Source organism: Lynx canadensis, chromosome B1, assembly GCF_007474595.2.
Source record: "Lynx canadensis isolate LIC74 chromosome B1, mLynCan4.pri.v2, whole genome shotgun sequence".
Lineage (NCBI taxonomy): Eukaryota > Metazoa > Chordata > Mammalia > Carnivora > Felidae > Lynx > Lynx canadensis.
Window position 1 is genome coordinate 161,210,154 of NC_044306.2, and position 19,801 is coordinate 161,229,954.

Sequence of the window (19,801 nt, forward strand, 5' to 3'; positions counted from 1 at the left end):
TTGACATAGCAAGCACTCATTACATTTTAGCCATTATTATATCTACTACAATATCCAATACAGATGTGTATTTACACAATTATATATGGAACTAAGACTAGTAATTAAATGGAATGCAACAGTTAATGCTTAAATTTCATTTCAGATGAAAGTTTAAAAAGTTCTTTAGCTAAAATTGATGATACAAAACATTGCTTGATGCTATGAAGGACACCAAGATGGATTATCTGCAATCCAAGGATTTATGATTTAGCAGTGGGAATAATTATGTAGACACCTATCAAGGCAGAATCTGATTTTACATTGACATATTAGCTAATACTAACAGGTTACATTTATTTATTTATTTTTTCAATGTTTATTTTTTTTTCTGAAAGAGAGAGTGAGTGTGAGCAGGGGAGGGACAGAGAGAGATGGAGTGAGAGAATCTCAAGCAGAATCCATGCTCAGCACAGAGCCCAAGGTAGGGCTCAAACTCATAACCACAAAATTACAACCTGAGCCGATATCAAGAGTTGGATTCTTCAACGACTGAGCCACCCAGGCATCCATAACAGGTTACATTTATTGATGCTTACTGTGTATCAGCACAGTACAAAGGCTTTATATATGTATCATCCTATTTATATCTCATGACTAGCTGGTGAGGGCGGGTGCTATGACCATCATCACTATCCAACAGATAGTATTCTTCCAGGATTTTTCCTCATAAACCCTAAACATCATAAATACTAAATTCCTGTCACCTTAAGTCTATTTGCTAAAGAGTATTACACTTTTGGCTTTACATCTTTTAGCTCATGGTATTTCTTCCACCTGGAATGTCACTCCTTTTGCTTTATCTGTACCTACTTGAATTTCAGAGGCTGACACAAATGCAATAACCCTCATGAAGCCTGTGATGATGTTGAAATCTGAATTATTCTCACTCACGTCTGGGTCTTTCAGTATGGTTTAAGAAAAATGGCTCAATTTGGGGTTTAAATCTGGCTCTACCATCCGTTAGCTATGAGATCTTGGTCATGTTACTCCACCTCCCTAAGCTTTTGATTTTCTCATCTGTAAAATGGCAATGACAATAATAGTAGTGTCCACTATATGAGGGAGGTATTATTTCCACTTTTCAAATAAGAAAATTGAGGCTCAGAGAGGTTAAGCAACTTGCCTAAAGTCATACAACTTAATCTAGAGCTGCATTTCTAACTCTGGCCCCCATGCTCAGCATCACTCCGCTGTACTATGCTCTATTCCATTTAGTTACCTTCCTCAAATCTAAAAAACAAACAAACAAAAACCTCAAAAAAACCCACAGCCCTAAGCAAAACAACTAATGTCTCAAAACAATAAAGCAGAAATATAAGATAAACAGGAATAGCCATATAAACTTATATTATCAATGTTGTTCCTTTCTTCCTCACAACTCATTAATCTGGCCTATAATTTATGGAACTTTCCTCCTGCACTAAAATAGAAAATCTGTAGCCTTTCTAGATGACTCCTGGAGAAAAGCAATATATGTAAAGATGTGCAATCTAGGATGGTTAAAGGAACTAAGCATACCTGAAGTAAGTTCTCCTCTTCGCATAAATGTTTATCAACCTTTTTGTAGAGGTTATCTAGACCTTTTTTCACTTCCTTTCCAGGATACTCTTTAATGACTTTACGAAGTTCTTGTTTGTTAAATGCAAGTTGATAGCTTACTTCCTCCTCTCTTATACCCTGTGCCACACGAGCTTCAACACCTTCAAAGAAATGCTTCAAGGAAATGAAAAGAAATAATGGCTAAGCACTGCTTTTATTACCACTTAAATTAAAAAAAAAACCCTCATTATAAAATAGTATTTATTCACTGTATTAAACTCAGAAAATATATTAAAAATGTATCACACTACTCAGAGATAACCACTGTTAACATTTGAGATTTCCTTCTAGTCTTTTCTTGTAAATATATAAATTAGGTTATATTATATGTTGTATTTCCCATTTAATATTTTGTTTTCTCCAAACTATAAATTTTAACAGCTGCATAATGTTCTATCTAATGGCTGAACTACAATTTATTCATTGCTCCTGTATTGGATATTTAACATTTTTCACTTTTTCAGAGTTGGCAAAATCTACTCCAATTAAAAGAAATTTATTGTACACACAGTGGTCATAAATATTTTTCATACAAAAGTATTTACCCACAATACTGATTACTTTCCAGTACAAATTTCAAGGTCTATGATTCCTTAGTTGAGGAGCATCATTTTAAGTATTCTGAAGATTCTTCAAATACATAATTTGCTTCCAAGTTCAATCACTTTATATTTCTATCTATAGGACATGAAACTGCTACTTACCACATAATCATCAGAATTACCACAATTTAAAGAAATTACATTTTGATGAGTTGAAAAGGTTTATTTGTTGTTTTATTTCACGACTCTTTGGCTTTAAATGAAATTAATCTGCTTTCATATTTTATAGTATATTCAGAACACTTGCCCATTTATACATTGGGATCTTAGTGCTTTCCTTATTGATTTTAAAAAGGCATTTTATATTAAATATACTGACTATTGTATTGTTACAAATATTCATTTCAGGTCGTCTTTGAAATATATTTGTTTTTTAAATATGCAGTTTTATTGATTGACACGCCTTTATGTGAGTACTGTACAATATGATTTAACGCTGACAAGCCAAATCTCCTCTCGTTACTTTTCTCTAAAATTTTCTTGGCAAGTACTATTTGTTTTTCATTAAATTATTATGCTTTTGCTAATAATTTTTTGATAAATTTATTCCTGGTGCTTTTAAAAATTTTGTTTCTACATAAACTTTTTTTTTTTTAAGTTCATCTGTTTATTTTGAGACAAGGAGAGAGAGAGATTGTGTGTGTGCATGTGCACATGCAAGCAGGGAAGCACCGGGGGTGGGGGGAGAGAAAATCTCAGGTAGCCCCTGTGTTGGCAGTGCAGAGCCCTATGTAGGGCTTGCTCTCATAAACTGTGATATCATGACCTGAGCCAAAATCAAGAGTCACACACTGAACTGACTGAGCCACCCAGGTGCCCGTTTCTCCATAACCTTTTAATTGCTTGTTATAACATACCAGAAATAAATTATTTTTTTATACACTTATTTCAAATCCTGCTACTTTATCATAGATCAGTAATTTCAACCTATTATATATAGGTAATTATAACCTTAACTTTCCTTTCCATATCTTTTATTTATGTTTCTGGTCTTATTGCATTGGCTAGAGCTTCCGTAACAATGTTAAATATTAAAGGATCTAGCAATGATTCTGCTTTAAATTTTATTTCAAAGGGAATGGTTCTAATGTTGCAGTTAAGTACCAAGTAGACTTTAGGTCTGAGAAAGACCTTTTACCCTAGAGAAATAATATCTGTCTGTTCTTAAGTTTTAGAAGGAATTGGTTGTGGATTTGATTAAATGTCTTTTAAGCATTTGTTGTTGACAACATATATATATTTTGGCTCTAATTTCAAGTTAAAAACTTATGAAAGAGCACTAATCACATTGTGGACAAAGTTATCTAGAAGGGTCCACTGAAGCTTCCACTATTGTAAAGTTCTCTAAAACCATCCATTCTTAATTGTAATAATCAAATATGCTCTGGAGAATGACTCACTTCAGAAAAGGAAGTGAAAGAAAAAGGTAATGAAAAAAGCAATTTTTGGTTTTCCTTTTATCTTGATAAAGTTTTCAAAATCTTCATTTGAACTAGGGTTAGAGATGAGCCATTTATGAGGAAAAAAGAGAACCTGGTACAATGGAAAAGCCTAATCTAGGGTTCATTCCCCCAGCTTTGCTACTTGCCAGTTATTATGACTTCAAGCAAGTTTATTTACTTTCAGTTTCTTCATTTGTAAAATGGGTTGATGCTACCTTAGCCCAGATCATTTTTCGCAAGAATTAAAACAAGGTATAGAGCACCTAATAGTGTCTTAGCACACTGGAACCTTTGATAACTGAGTCCCTCCTTCCTTATCCTTTTGCATCAATACATGAGCAAATTAGTATGAATGTTTGTGTTATTCATATCTAAATATATGATATACAGGTTCAAAATCAGGAAAATTCACTGAATGAAAATATACTTACATTTAGCTTTTCAAGAGGTTGTCCTAAAGAGTAAATGACATAAGACTGAAGGTGATCTGTGTATTTTTGTTTGGCTTCTTTTTTTTCAGCTTCTAGACATGAGATTTTCAAACGAGACAGTGTTGCAAAAATATGGTGAAAGTTTTCCATCATAACTACATCCCTGGGGGTCTTCTGGCTTTCATTTGCTACTTTCTCCACTAAAATCAAAAAGAGAAAAAATACAATAACATTTTGATATGAATAGGACCATATTTAGCTATAAAAATATTTACATGATTTTTTTCATTTGTAAGTTTAAGAAGTAAGCACATTTCTGGACTTAATAAAATATACTAAAGGGTTTTCATATCCACTTAAATCTAATTAAAAAATCACTCTAAAACAGTCATATATATATATATATATATATATATGTGTGTGTGTGTGTGTGTGTGTGTGTGTGTCTGTGTATATAAATGTGTATATATACACATTTGCATATATACAAATATTTCAAATACACTAAATCTGGATTCCTATTTGCAATTTTCAGCCAAAGAAATTCTAAATTGCTCAAGTACTTAAAAATGTAGAAAGCAAATAAATAAACAAATACAATCACAAGTACCAGGGAAAATAAAGCTAATTAAAAAAAAAAAAAAAACTTTTGTGATAGCATGACCTTTTTAAGAATGGTCCAAAAACTTAGAAGTCATAAAGGGAAAGATAAATAAATCTGACATGAAATTTCAAAGCTCTTGCATGGTAAAAAAACAAAAAACAAAAAACAAAAAACAAAAAAAAAAAAAAACCAACCATAAACAAAATCAATTTATAGCCTATTAGGTCGACAAAGAATAAAAAGACTGATAATGTCTACTAATATCCAGCATTAATGAGATGTGATGAAAACTCTCACCAACCGTTCAGAACACTAAACTGGTTTAACCTTTCTGTATGGCAATTTGGCAAAGGCCTTGAGATATATGCAAACCTTTTGACCTGGTAATTCCATTTCCAGTAATTTACCCCAAGGAAATGACTGGACAAGAATACAAAAATATATGCAAAAAATTAGAAACAAACTAAATGCTTATTAATAGGAGATTTGATAAATAATAACACATGGAATACTATGCGGTCATGAAAATGATTATAGTAATAACATAAATTGACAAGGAAAGGCACTAGAATTATGGAGTAGCAGGTTATATTAAAGAACACACACACACACACACACACACACACTCAACATACACATATATATGAAGGAGAAATATTAAACAGTTTGGAAGGATAAAAATTAAATGTTATCTCTGCCTGATGAGATTACAAATTATTTTCTTCTTGATTTTTAAAATTTGTTTTTTTATTTTTGGGGGTGTGTAATAAGCATGTATTACTTTACAACCAGACAAAGAAAAGCTACTGTGAATTTCAAAAGAAATCTCAACCATACAAACATCCAATCATGTAATTTATCCATCTTTCCCTTGACCTGATCCCACCGAAAATGTTATATGTGATTGGTAAGATGATTCCTCTTCCTGTCAATTGTTTCAGCTTTTAAAATTCCTGACTACATGCAATCAGATCATTTATCTGAAACTAAATGGCACATCCTACTGTTTCTGTAACTTAATTGTGGGATCTGATACTACAGGAAGACAGTGAATTATATAGTATTTTAGCATTAATCTACCTTATGGGACAGAAATGAAAACTGAGGCCTAAAGAAGTATATTGATTTGCTTAAGGTTACACAGACATTTGCTAAGCTGCAAATGTAAAATCTCATTTTTAATTTTTAAATTTTTTTGAAAGGTCATTTTTGGGGATTAAAAAAGGAATTTCAATTTTGCATAGCGATAAGCCCATATGAACCCTAAAATAGAAGTGGTTCCTGATGGATATGAATGGGTTTTATTTTTCAGGTTCAAGAAATAATTACTTTCAGAAAGTTAAAAAAGACTATAGAATATGGAAAATGAATGTATCTATCCTCCAACTTGAATTACCATAATAGTGGAAACAACCAACCAAAAAATTCTTTAGAACATAACAAAAGCTTACCATTAACAAATACTCCTCTGATAAGTTTGGTATATGCTTTATCTAGATCTCCACGACGCTCAGCATTTTTAAAGATCGATTCTGCGAGTCCAGCAAATTCTTCAAATTCAGCAACAAATGGAAGAATTCCTACTTTACTCTTTTTTGAGATCTTTACTTCTTCCATTTGCCTTATTTGATTACTCTAATGTTAGGCAGAAAGCAAGGGAGAGAAAGAGCCAGGCAGCTTAGAAACAACATATAGTCATAAGCAAATGTATACATCATAGTGGCAGGACATAATTTAGTACCTAGAACATTTTGGATGTTTACTAATTACAGATTAATACGATAGGGATAACCAAGAAAAACTATTTTCATAAATTAAAACCATAAGAGACTCTTAACTATAGAGAACAAACGGAGGGTTGATGGAGGTATGTGGGTCGGGGGATGGGCTAAATGGGTGATGGGTATTAAGGAGGACACTTATTGTGATGAGCACTGGGTGTTATATGTAAGTGATGAATCACTGAATTCTACTCCTGAAACCAATTTTACTGTAAATGTATCCTAACTAGAACTTAAATAAAAACTTCAAATTTTAAAAAAGTACATATATTTTAAGAAAATAATATCAAGGAAAAAAAATCCAAATTATTTAAAACAAGATACAATCAAACCTTGTGAACCTCAAGTATTTATTTGTTCAAAGAAAAACAAGCAATAAACAATTCTGTTATTCATGAAAGGTAAGTATAAGGCAATTGTTTATCTTGGGGCAGACTAGAGAACAGAGCACACACAGGATTCCTCTAGGTTATTTCTGGTTGGTGGCCATGTGGCCAAGTTTGAGAACCATAGTCATTTCCAATTCTCATTAGCCTAAATTTTGTGTTTGGATAGAGCAGTTCTTTAATTTCTGGGTGTGAGAACAGAGAGGGAGAACAGGCATTTCTACTACAGATTTACATACTATATAGTTTTCCATGTATCCATCAGTTACTTATTCTAAAATTATTTCAGCAAAGTGCTTGTGTGCGATGTTGACAAAGTAAAAAAGGGATATCTCATATAGACAAAACCTAGACATTTGGGTCAAAAAGATCCACAAATTCAATTACGGTTCTGTGTACTTCTCAGAGGATCTAGATATATTCACAGTAAGAATTACACTGCTAAATACTATAAGATCATTTTTACTTCTACCTAAAATTTCATAAATGATTTTGGGGGTATAACTTGAAAATCAAATGACATGTGGCTTAGAAAAGTAATTACTTCCAGGCTACAGATATTAGTATTAGAAAGTCCTGTGGAGCACTGTCACCCATTTGATATTATCTTTATTACTATGGCATACCCATTTTATTGCGCTTCACTTTTTTCCAACAGCATTTGCTAACTTCATGTCTCTATGTCACATTTTGGTAACTGGCAATATTTCAAGCTTTTTTGATCATTATTATTATATTTGTAAGGATCTTCTGTGATGCATGATCTTTTGTTTGGCTTGCCACAAACCATGTCCGTATAAGCTGGCAGAGTTAATCAATAAATGTGTGTATTCTGACTACTCTACCAACCAGCCATTCCTCCATCTCCCTCCCTCTCCTCAGGCCTAGACACAATTTTATTTTCTGAGACACAATATTGACATGAGGCCATTTAATAGCCCTATAATGGCCTCTAAGTGTTCAAGGGAAAGGAATAATCCACACGTTTCTCAATTTAAATCAACAACTAAAAATGATTAAGCCTAGTGAGGAAGGCATATCAAAAGAGGACACGCTGAAAGGTAGGCCTTTTGCGTCAAATAGTCAAGTTGTGAATGCAAAGAAAAAGTTTTTGAAGGAAATGAAAAGTGTTACTCCAGTGAACACACAAATGGTAAGAAAGCAAATTAGCCTTATTGCTGATACGGAAAAAATCTGAGTGGTCAGGATAGAAGATCAAGCCAGCCACAACATCCTCTTAAACCAAAGCCTAATCCAGAGCAAGGACCTAACTCTTCTCAATTCTATGAAGGTTGAGAGAGGTGAGGAAGATGCAGAAGAAAAGTCTGAAGCTAGCAGAGGTTGGTTCATGAGGTTTAAGGAAAGAAGCCATCTCCATAACATAAAGTGCAAGGTGAGGCAGCAAGTGCTGATGTAGAAGCTGCAAGTTACCCAGAAGGTCTCGCTAAGATCATTAATCAAAGTGGCTACACTGAGTGACAGATTTTCAGTGTAGACACAACAGTCTTATTTTGGGAGAAGATGTCATTTAGGACTTTCATAGGTACAGAGACATCACTGCCTGGCTTCAAAGCCTTGGGACAGGCTCACTTGTTAGGGGCTAATGTTGGTGACTTTAAGTTGAAGCCAATGCCCACTTACCATTCCCCAAATCGTAGGGCCCTCGAGAATTATGCAAATTTATTCTGCTTCTGCTCTATAAATAGAATAAGAAAGCCTGGATGATAGCTCATCTGTTTACAACATGATTTATGGACTATTTCAAGCTCACTGTTGAGACCTACTATTCAGAAAACAGATTCCTTTCAAAATATGATTGCTCAATGACAACGCACCTGGTTACCCAAGGGCTCTGATGGAGATGCACAATGAGATTAATGGTGTTTACGTGTTTGCTGACACAACATCCATTCTGCAGCCCATGGATCAAGGAATCATTTCAACTTTCAAGTTTTATTATTTAAGAAAAATATTTTGGGGGCACCTGGGTGGTTCAGTCGGTTAAGCAGCCGACTTTGGCTCAGGTCATGATCTCGCGGTCCGTGAGTTCGAGCCCCGCGTTGGGCTCTGTGCTGACAGCTTGGAGCCTGGAGCCTGTTTCGGATTCTGTGTCTCCCTCTCTGACCCTCCCCCGTTCATGCTCGGTCTCTCTCTCTGTCTCAAAAATAAATAAACGTTAAAAAAAAATTAATAAAAAAAAAAAGAAAAATATTTTTGATTTTGTATCTGCTGAATCTGGGCAAAATAAATAAAAAACCTTCTGAAGAGGATTCACCATTCTAGATGCCAATAAGAACATTTGTGTTTCATGGGAAGAGGTCAAAAGCATCAACATGAACAGGAGTTTGAAAGAAGATGCTTCTACCCTCATGGATGACTGTGAAGGGTTCAAGACTTCAGTGGAGGAAGTAACTGCAGATATGGTGGAAATAACAAGAGAACTAGAAGTGGAGCCTGATGATGTAACTGAATTGCTACAATCTCATGATAAAACTTTAACAGATGAGTTGCTTCTTATGGATGAGTTAAGAAAGTGGTTTCTTGGGATAGAACATACTTCTGTTAAAGATGCTGTGAAGACTGTTGAAATGACAACAACAGATTTAGAACTAAGTTTAGAATTTACATAAACTTAGTTGATAAAGCAGCGGCAGGGTTGAGAGGACTGACTCCAATTTTGAAAGAAGTTCTGTGGATAGAATGTTATCAAACAGCATCCCATGCTATAGAGAAATTGTTTGTGAAAAGAAGAGTTGATTTATGGGGCAAACTTCATTGTTGTCTTATTTTAAGAAACTGACACAGCCACCCCAGCCTTCAGTAATCATCACCCTGATCACTTAGCAGCCATAAACCTGGAGTCAAGACCTTCCATCAGAGAAAAGATGACAACTCACTGAAATTTCAGATGATGGTCAGCATTTTTTAGAAATAAAATATTTTTATATTATATATATTGTTTTTTAGACATTGAACATTAAATAGACTATATTATAGTGTAAAAATAAGTTTTATATGTACTGGGAAACCAAAAAATTCATGTGCATTCACTTTGTTGCAATACTGGCTTTACTGTAATACTAGCTCTATTGTGGTAGCCTAGCCCAGCTGAAGCTGAAATATTTCTGAGGTATTCTTGTATTCCAATATTTATTTATCAGTATTGATAACTGTGAAGAGTAAAAATGAATGCAGTAGAGAGGGTAGTGTAAGACTGTAGGCACTGGAACCAGACTGTCTGGGTACGAATACCAACTCTATTACTTTGACCTGGAGAAAGTAACATAACGTCTCAGAGCATCTACCTTATGTAGCAGGGAGGAGGTTGTGAGGATTAGATGAGATAATGTGTGCCAGGTGCTTAGATCAGCATCTGGTACACAGTGAGCACTAATTTAGAATGCTGGTCTATGGTTGTTATTAAACTGCATGAAGATTTTTGTTTAGTGTGGCACTTAAATTTTTTTAGATGTTTTTTCATTTTCTGGAGAGAGAGAGAGAGAGAGCACGCGTGAGTGAGGGAGGGTCAGAGAGAGAGGGAGACACAGAATCAGAAGCAGGTTCCAGGCTCTGAGCTGTCAGCACAGAGCCTGATGCGGGGCTCGAAATCATAAACCGTGAGATCACGACCTGAGCCGAAGTTGGAGCTTAACCAACTGAGCAACCCCGGTGCGCCCAGCGGGGTATTAAAATGCACAGGATGTAATTATAGCATGAATATACTTAAATATTAAAAGGAAATATTCTAGGGGCACCTTGGGTGGCTCAGTCGGTTGAGTGTCTGACTTCGGCTCAGGCCATGGTCTCACGGTCCATGAGTTTGAGCCCCACAGCAGGTCTGTGATGACAGCTCAGAACCTGCAGCTTGCTTTGGATTCTGTGTCTCCCTCTCTCTCTGCCTCTTCCCTACTCACACTCTCTCTCAAAAATAAATAAACATTAAAAAAAAAAAGGAAATATTCTAAATGACATTTGTCTTTTCTTTGTAACTCGTAGAATAGAAACAATGCATTCATTTAAGAAAAGAGCCATCAATGCAAAAATGAACTACTGGGACCTCATCAAAATAAAAAGCTTCTGCACAGCGAAGGAAACAATCAGCAAAACTAAAAGGCAACCGACAGAATGGGAGAAGATATTTGCAAATGACATATCAGATAAAGGGTTAGTATCCAAAATCTATAAAGAACTTATCAAACTCAACACCCAAAAACAAATAATCCAGTGAAGAAATGGGCAAAAGACAGGAATAGACACTTCTCCAAGGAAGACATCCAGATGGCCAACTGACACATGAAAAAATGCTCCCCATCACTCATCATCAGGGAAATACAAATCAAAACCACAATGAGATACCACCTCACACCTGTCAGAGTGGCAAACATTAACAACTCAGGCAACAACACATGTTGGCGAGGACGCAGAGAAAGAGGATCTCTTTTGCATTGTTGGTGGCAATGCAAGCTGGTGCAGCCACTCTGGAAAACAGTATGGAGGTTCCTCAAAAAACTAAAAATAGAGCTCCCCTAACGACCCAGCAATTGCACTACTAGGCATTTATCCACGGGATACAGGTGTGCTGTTTTGAAGGGACACATGCATCCCCATGTTTATAGCAGCACTATCGACAATAGCCAAAGTATGGAAAGAGCCCAAATGTCCATCGATGGATGAATGGATAAAGAAGATGTGGTACACACACACATACACACACATACACACACATATATACATGCAATGGAGTATTACTCGGCAATCAAAAAGAATGAAATCTTGCCATTTGCAACTATGTGGATAGAACTGGAGGGTATTATGCTAAGTGAAATTAGTCAGAGAAAGACAAAAATCATATGATTTCACTCATATGAGGACATTAAGAGACAAAACAGGTGAACATAAGGAAGGGAAACAAAAATAATATAAAAACAGGGAGGGGGGACAAAACAGAAGAGACTCATAAATATGAAGAACAAACTGAGGGTTATTGGAGGGGTTGTGGGAGGGGGGATGGGCTAAATGGGTAAGGGACATTAAGGAAACTACTCCTGAAATCATTGTTTCACTATATGGTAACTAATTTGAATGTAAATTTTAAAAAATAAAAAAGTAAAATAAAAAAAAGAGCCATCAATGAACTAAATCTTATAAAAATAAAATTTCTCTCAAGCTCATTGTACACATTACTTGAAGCTTATTACTCAACACAGAGGTTACTCGGTGATTAAGACTATAACTTTGATGTGAGGCACATAGCATGTGAGGCTTATCTGTGCTTTGTTCTTGGCAACTTAACCAAATCACATCACTCTCAAAGGTTTAAGGGCGCAAATCGCATTACTAAAGTGAGGAATCCTGGAAAGCAAATTAAGCACAGGTAAGAATGTATAGGACCGCAGAGCCGAGCTTGGTAGTACTTGATATGTCACTTACTTCCTATTTTAGCTCTAGTTCAGGCTAGGCTAGCTTTCTTAGTCCTGTTCTTTGAAGAACACCAGATACTTTGATCTTGGCCACCAAATGAAGAGCCAAACACAGGCGCTATCCCATTTTCTACAGCCATCTGACATTCATGCTTTTGGCTCAATACAAACAGACCCATTCAAGGTCTGCCTTAGGTCCTAATCTTGTCCCAAATACCAAAACATAGAACACTTATGGAGTACACACAATCCACCAGACACTGAGAAGACAGGAGTTAAAATAAGACACAGAGATGAGAGGTGGCAGAAGGAACTATCCTTCCCTATAGTGACAAAAGATAGATCCTTTAGAAATATATGCAATTTTATGAGAAAATATTTGAGTTTGCACCTTTGTCTAAGTTAATTTTGCTTTGTTTCTCCACTGCTCTGTTTTGAGAATAACATGAACATTCTTTAATAAACTATTATTAATTACTACCACTGGCAGCAGCGTGAGCACCACCACCGCCATTATGAACCATCAGTTAGTAAGGCCTTATTGCTGTGCAAGGCAGTGTGCTCAGCACTTCATTTGAACCCACATCTACATTTACCTGACACTACATCCTAGGCTTTTAACAATTATGTTCTGTTGGACTGACAGATGGACTGATAGACAGATAGATAAAGTTATATTTTACTAATAAAAGCAACAAAGCCTTCATAATCTGGAAATGCATAGTGTTCTCATGACTTAGTGTTCCTGCTATGTCACACAGGACTCATTATCTTAGTCTTCAGCAGCTCTTCCTTTTCCCTCTGGCTCTCAGCTTGTGGTCAGAACCTCCAAGTTTATCATCACCTCTGGGGAAGGTGGAAGAGGGAAGAGGATAAGCCTTAAGTGGTCAAATTTCAAAGTATTTAAAATCCCAAGTGAAATCATGTGGTAAGGAAAGAGGATTAACAAAGTCTATTGAGGTGACATTTAAGTTTCTATAGTGAACACATACATACTGCCTTCATACTTTAAAAACTCAATAAATATTATTTTTAAAAAGTGTAAGAATAATATGGCTTTTAATTGCCCTTAATGTTTTTATCTCCCATTATTTTATGGGTATTCAAGAACTGGATATATCTTAGAGGTTACATAGTAGAAATATTCAAATGATAGCCATCAAATTTTACATATTAGCTACATTAATAAAATGAACCTTTTATTTTGGAACCTGGCACAGCCCAGTTCATACCTACAAACTTACCAAAACCTAGCAGACAAATATAGCTAATAATTTTTCTTTTTTTCTAGAAGGAAGAAAATAATGATTACTGGAAGTTATTATAAGAACAATGTATTCTTAAAATAGAACAATATGATTATTAATTACAGCTGTTAAACTAGTAAACTAATAAAACTAATTAAATAAAAATTTAAACAACTAAAATAATCCAATTATTAATTTTCTTATTAGAATATGTTTTAAAAACAACAACAACAATAAATCTAAGTGATAGTTTCAGCCGTTTCATGTGATCTGTGGTCCCTAATTGGTTAACTGGGATTTCTTTTAGTGTTTTATTTTTGTTTAATGTTTATTTTTGAGAGAGGGAGAGAGACAGAGTATGAGTTGGGGAGGGGCAGAGAGAGAGGGAGACATAGGCTCCAGGCTCTGAGCTGTCAGCACAGAGCCCGACACGGGGCTCGAACTCATGAACCACAAGATCATGACCTGAGCCAAAGACAGACGTTTAACCAACTGAGCCACTCAGGTGCCCCAGTTAACTGAGATTTCAGTTGACCTAGTGGATCTCTGAAGCAGCTGCTACCTCTACGCCACGGGCTCCAGAACTTGCCAAGATTCAAAGTGTAGAAGGGAAAGTAGCCAGTATAGTATCATCAAACTCTGTTCATATAAATTGCAGCCGACACCCTGCTTCAGGGCTTTGAGGGATGTGAAGAGCAGATCCCCCAATGGCAAGCTGAAAATCTCTTGATTTAAATACATTTACCTATTTTTGCAATCATTAGAACTCTAAGTTACTTAAAAAAAAAAAAAAACCAAAAAACTTACAATGCATTTGTCAAAGTTCCTTTTGACAGTCACCAAAACATTTCCCAATGTAGTACTCAGGAAAGAAGCAGGATCCACATTTTGTGCAGTCCACACATGATGACTCATTTTGACAAGCATGTAAAGGGAGTTAAAGCTATCAATTTTGTCTCCTAACGCAATTAGGTTGTTCAGTTCTGGCTCAATGCAGCGAAATATTTTAATCATCATTTGGCGGATCATATCTTTTCTGTTCAGAAAACATACAAAACAGATTACAAGTTTCAAGTGTTTTCATCTTTAACTTTAATCCACTGCATACATACAGAATGACTAAAATTTATTACTTCAATTAAAAATGTCCAAAAATGACGAACTAATTATTCTACATCAGTTTCCAACATAAAAATATTTTTTTGAAGTTAAGTTTTATTACTCAAAACATAACTTGATGTCATTTGTAAAGCTGGATCCTGAAATGTGCTTTGTAATTTCTGAGAAATATGCAATTCAAATGCTACTTCTTACCAGCAAACATCAAAATTGATTGCACTTTTTTGTGATTACCAGAGCAAAGAAGAGTCAGGACTGATTTTAACTCAGTAAGACGTCAAGAAGACACTAGGTACATGTGTCAGTGCTCTGAGTACAGTCACATTACCAGAGTCATCTGGTCCCCCCCACCGCCACCTCCCGGCCATTGGAGTGGCATTCCCCGAGGCTCAATTTTAAGGTTTTTTTCCTCCCAAAGAAATGACAGATAGTAACAAACACATACTCTGATGAAACTGGCAGTGGCGCGCCAGCATTATGTTGCCGGGATAATGTTCCTCCATCTATGTCCTCTGCTTCAGTCTGCAAAAATTATTCAGGTACTTTACATAACAAAAGACCAACAATTTGACTATATAGCAAAAGCCTGCTCAGTCTTAAAATTCCTAGGAGAGAATACATTATGAAAACCAATGATTTTTAAAACTGTATAATTTAGTATGCTGCTTAAGAATGTTTATGAGATGTTTTGCTCTTAGATTTGATCTGAGAATTATTGTAGGCTGAGTTGTGCTTGTGTGTGGGTACAGGAGGGGAAAGCAGGGACAGAGGAGATACAGGAGGCTCAGAGCGGGTGTGGGAATGGAGTGGGGGAGCAGCTCAAAAAAACCAGAAAAAACTCTTAAGACAATTTTAAAAATTAAAGAAATCTCATCAATCATTCAAATAAAACTCTGGCATTTAAAAAATGCTATTAAAAATTCTTAGAGGCTAACAAATAAGCAAATTTCTACCATCATCATCTACAACAACATTCATTTTAGATTGCTTTTTATGTTGGTTCTGTTTTTTAAGGTGACCTTAATTTAAAAATCATTTCATTGGGGTGTCTGGGTGGCTCAGTTTGTTAAGCATCCGACTCTTTTATTATTTTTTATTTACTATTATTTGTTTTTAATGTTTATTTATTTTTGAGAGACAGAAAGAGACAAAGCATGAGTGGGGGAGGAGCACAGAGAGGGAGACACATACATCTTTTTAAAAAATTTTTTAATGTTGATTTATTTTTGAGAGAGACAGAACACGAGCAGGGGAGAGGCAGAGAGAGAGAGGCAGACACAGAATGTGAAGCAGGCTCCAGGCTCCGAGCTGTCAGCACAGACTCACAAACAGTATGATTATGACCTGAACTGAAGTTGGACGCTTCACCAACTAAGTCACCCAGGCGCCCCAACATCCGACTCTTGATTTCAACTCACGTCACGACCTCACAGTTCACGGGGTTGAGTCCCATGTTGAGCTCCATGCTGGTGGTGTGGAGCTTGCTTGGGATTCTCTCTCCCTCTCTCTGCCCCTCCCCAACTTGCGCCATTTCTCTCTTAAAATAAACTTAAAAAAAAAATCACTTTATTTGGGGCGCTTGGGTGGCTCAGTCGGTTAAGGATCCAACTCTAGATCTCAGGGTCATGAGTTCAAGCCTGTGCTGGGCTTCATGCTAGGCATGGAGCCTACTTTAAAAAAAAAATTATTTGCATTGTGCTTTTAAGTTTTTCAAAATATTGCAGCAGTCTTTCATTTTATTTTCTTACATTTATGCCACCTGAGAGGCATGCTAAACAGGCATTATTATTATATTCTTGTACAGATGAGGAAAACTGGGGATTAAACAATTGGTTTAAGGTCTTAATGCTAGTTAGTAGCAAAGACATAAGAAAGATTCAGATTTGAGGCTTCTTTCTTTCTTCTTCTTTTTTTTTCCTAGACCATGGTTTATATACTCAAATATCTTTTTTTTTTTTTTATATTTTTTCTTGGTGACTACTAAAATGCTAAAATTTCTTTTGAATAATGTCTTTTACAAAATGTCTTATATTCAGACATTTTCCACCCTCACTAATTTAGAGGATATTTAAGCCTAAGACAGTCTGGAGTATTAAATTAGATGTTCAAAGTCTATCACTGTGATATGTGATATCTCGTGATATGATAAAAATTATTGAAAACATCCTTACATCGTAAATTTTTTTCTTTTTCTGTTCTGATTTGAAATTGTGACAATAAATTAATAAGGCCAATTATGCTACAGATCATAAATATTAGCCAATAAATAAATGTGAGCCATACCATTGTTCCAGGCATACTTTGATGTTGCTGTAGTTTGAAAAATTTACTTATGAAGTCCTGTTCTGCCAGACACAAGGGCTCTAGTTCACTTAGTACCTGTTCAAAGATCTGAAGAAAACAAAATTAACTGCACCAAATGCTTAAAAAATCATGCACATTCAATGCACTTAGGGACCACAGATGCTTTATCTATAATAATCTCAATAGAATTCCAAAAGAAACTATTCCAAGATTGATAGGACGAAGCAGAAGGATCAAGGCATAACAGGGCCAGACATACCTAGAATAAAACTCACAACAATTATTCACTTGACATCTAGAAAGAGGAACACAGAGATAAACTTTTTAAACTTAATGCACTGCTGAGAATAATTTAGCTTCATAAAAGCTATTATTTCCTCTCTACTTTGTAGTTGGCTCAAAGAACTTAAGATACAAGCACTTAATGATTTATAGTAAATTTTAATAAAGCTGTTAAAAGTCAATGAATTGATAATACACATTTCAGTTGCCATTTGACTAGCACTTTTTTCAGATTCCAATTGGAAAGTAATATATAGTTAATTAAGAGACAACAGAGCCCAAATTTTTGAACACACTTACAAACTGCTGTTAGAAAACTAATGTTAATGTTTAAGAAGTACTTGTTATTTTATTTTACCTTATCAAATTTGGTCCTGTCAGCAACGTCGAGATCAGAGGCAGACATGTTTCCCATATCCAACAAAGAAGATGACTGAGATCTGCGATTCCCTGAACTCTGAACACTGAGTTTATTTAGACTAGAAGTGGATCCAGTTAATTTCCCAGAACTTCCATGAAGACCTAAGAAATAATAAAACTTTGAAAGTTGTGACCTTCACGAATAAAAGACCCATAGCGTAAACCAGGGCTCTTTCCTCCACTGTCTTCATCTTCCAGTGCTCATATTAGTTATCACACAAGTCTACCACATGGGGCAGGCTGTACAGTGTCCTGCTCCTTCATTAATGTTTGTGTCCTATCCCTGAGTATATTGTAAGAACAGCAAAACTACACAGATCCACAGAATAGGACTAGACGGGATCTTAGAGATCACATGATCTATACCCTGCCCAGTCTCACCAAAGTTGTCTGATATTTCTAGACTAAACTAGATGAAGATTTCCTTCTTACTCAAAAGACATGAAAATGGATGAAGGTCCATGACTCCTTAGTGTACTGGCTAACATGACATTTTTATTTCTGAAGAAAACAGCCATATCCCAATTATTACTTGTCTCCGCATTAAAAATGAAAATATTGGATTGAACCATACAAACTGCCGATACTTGATCACTCTTGCCCTATAAAAAGTCAATTACATATGAGTCGACATAACACATTCCTGAACCCAGAAACTCTGCTTTTATAGTAAGTGAACTGATTAACTACAGTTCTTCAAAAACTAAACAAAATGGGGGCACCTGGATGGTTCAGTCGGTTGGGCATCTGACTTCAGCTCAGGTCATGATCTCACAGTTTGTGAGTTCGAGCCCCACATCGGGCTCTGTGCCCACAGGTTGGAGCCTGGAGCCTGCTTCAGATTCTGTGTCTCACTCTCTCTCTGACCCTCCCCCACTCATGCTCACTCTTGCTCTCTCTCTCCAAAAAAAAAATTAAAAAAAATTTTTTTTAAATAATAAAAAATAAACAAAATGAAGAGAGAAAACAACAACAACCCTGGAAACTTGTTACATTTAAAATACAACTAAAATATAATACATACACCATGAACTATATAATATGGGACATCGTTGGTTAGCTATAAACATAGGTATCCATCATAACCATGAGGAAAAATGAGAACAATGTGGCTGGACAACATTCTACATACATCGAGGCATTAAAGGCTTACATTTTTATAAGAAAATGTAATATTTTTATTCAGAATTGAATATAAATAATTATTTTTAATCTTCTAAAATATTTCTCAGTTAACCTGTATTATTTACTGATGGTCAGAAGGGACAGATAAAGATACAATAAGGACAATTAAAGACATAAACTTCAGTTTCATTATGCAAAATCTGACCATATCTGTAAGAATTTTTATAGTTTTTAAACACAGCCTGAAAACAGAAGTTGAATGGTTAAGCCTTTCACAAATTCCTGACTGCCCACCATATATTTTTAACTATATTTCTTGAATGTAGCCATACCACTACCATCATGTTGCTTTTCTTTCACCAATCAACACCTGGCAACTCAGAGCAATTAATATTTTTGGTGTAACTTTTGTCAAGACAAAAAACTAATTTCTAGACATTAAACAAACATGCATTGAGAATACCTACTAATACACTAAGCATACTCACTCTCTGTTTCCTGTTTGACAGCACTTTCTTTTCGAGGCAGTGTAGCTGTGATGGATTAGGTTGCAAGCATCAAAGACAAAGACAAGTTAATAAACTGCAATTTGCACAAACCATGCACAAGAGGAAGTTAAAGCTCTAGTTTAAAAGACACATGCAAAGAACCATGAGCATCAAGTAACAAGAGGTGCAACATATGTTTAGTTGGGTCAGCTACTGGTTGACAAATTCTGAGAGAAAAAAACTTTACTAGTCTAATGTATTGTTTTTATTCAAATATTCAGGTAAAAAAAAAATCTGTATTTGTCAGCCCCCACTCCCAACACTTTTAAATGATTTTTTTTTAAGTTTATGCAGCTAGTATATTTAAATTTAAAAGACTACATTTGTAAGTTTTGGTTTTAGGAAAAAAAAACACAGTTCAAGTAAAAGTGGGTTTTTTTTTTTTTAATTTTGTAAAAATCATTTTATTTTATTTCATCATAGTAAGTATACTCTTTAATCCCCATCCC

General features: G+C 35.3%; 1 protein-coding gene across 4 annotated transcripts in view; it reads right to left on the reverse strand.

Annotated features, from left to right (window-relative positions):
* Positions 1-19,801, reverse strand: part of EXOC1 (exocyst complex component 1) — a 62,034-nt gene that overhangs the window by 1,223 nt on the left and 41,010 nt on the right. For 3 of the 4 annotated variants that reach the window (XM_030313840.2, XM_030313841.1, XM_030313842.1), the window contains 8 exons: positions 19,293-19,337; positions 17,618-17,781; positions 16,957-17,064; positions 15,119-15,195; positions 14,362-14,590; positions 6,172-6,355; positions 4,117-4,316; positions 1,561-1,755 (listed from right to left, as the gene is read on the reverse strand). In XM_030313840.2, the coding sequence (XP_030169700.1) occupies positions 1,561-1,755; positions 4,117-4,316; positions 6,172-6,355; positions 14,362-14,590; positions 15,119-15,195; positions 16,957-17,064; positions 17,618-17,781; positions 19,293-19,337 (1,202 nt within the window). The remainder of the gene's footprint in view (positions 1-1,560; positions 1,756-4,116; positions 4,317-6,171; positions 6,356-14,361; positions 14,591-15,118; positions 15,196-16,956; positions 17,065-17,617; positions 17,782-19,292; positions 19,338-19,801) is intronic. The other variant, XM_030313843.2, reaches the window with a different exon arrangement.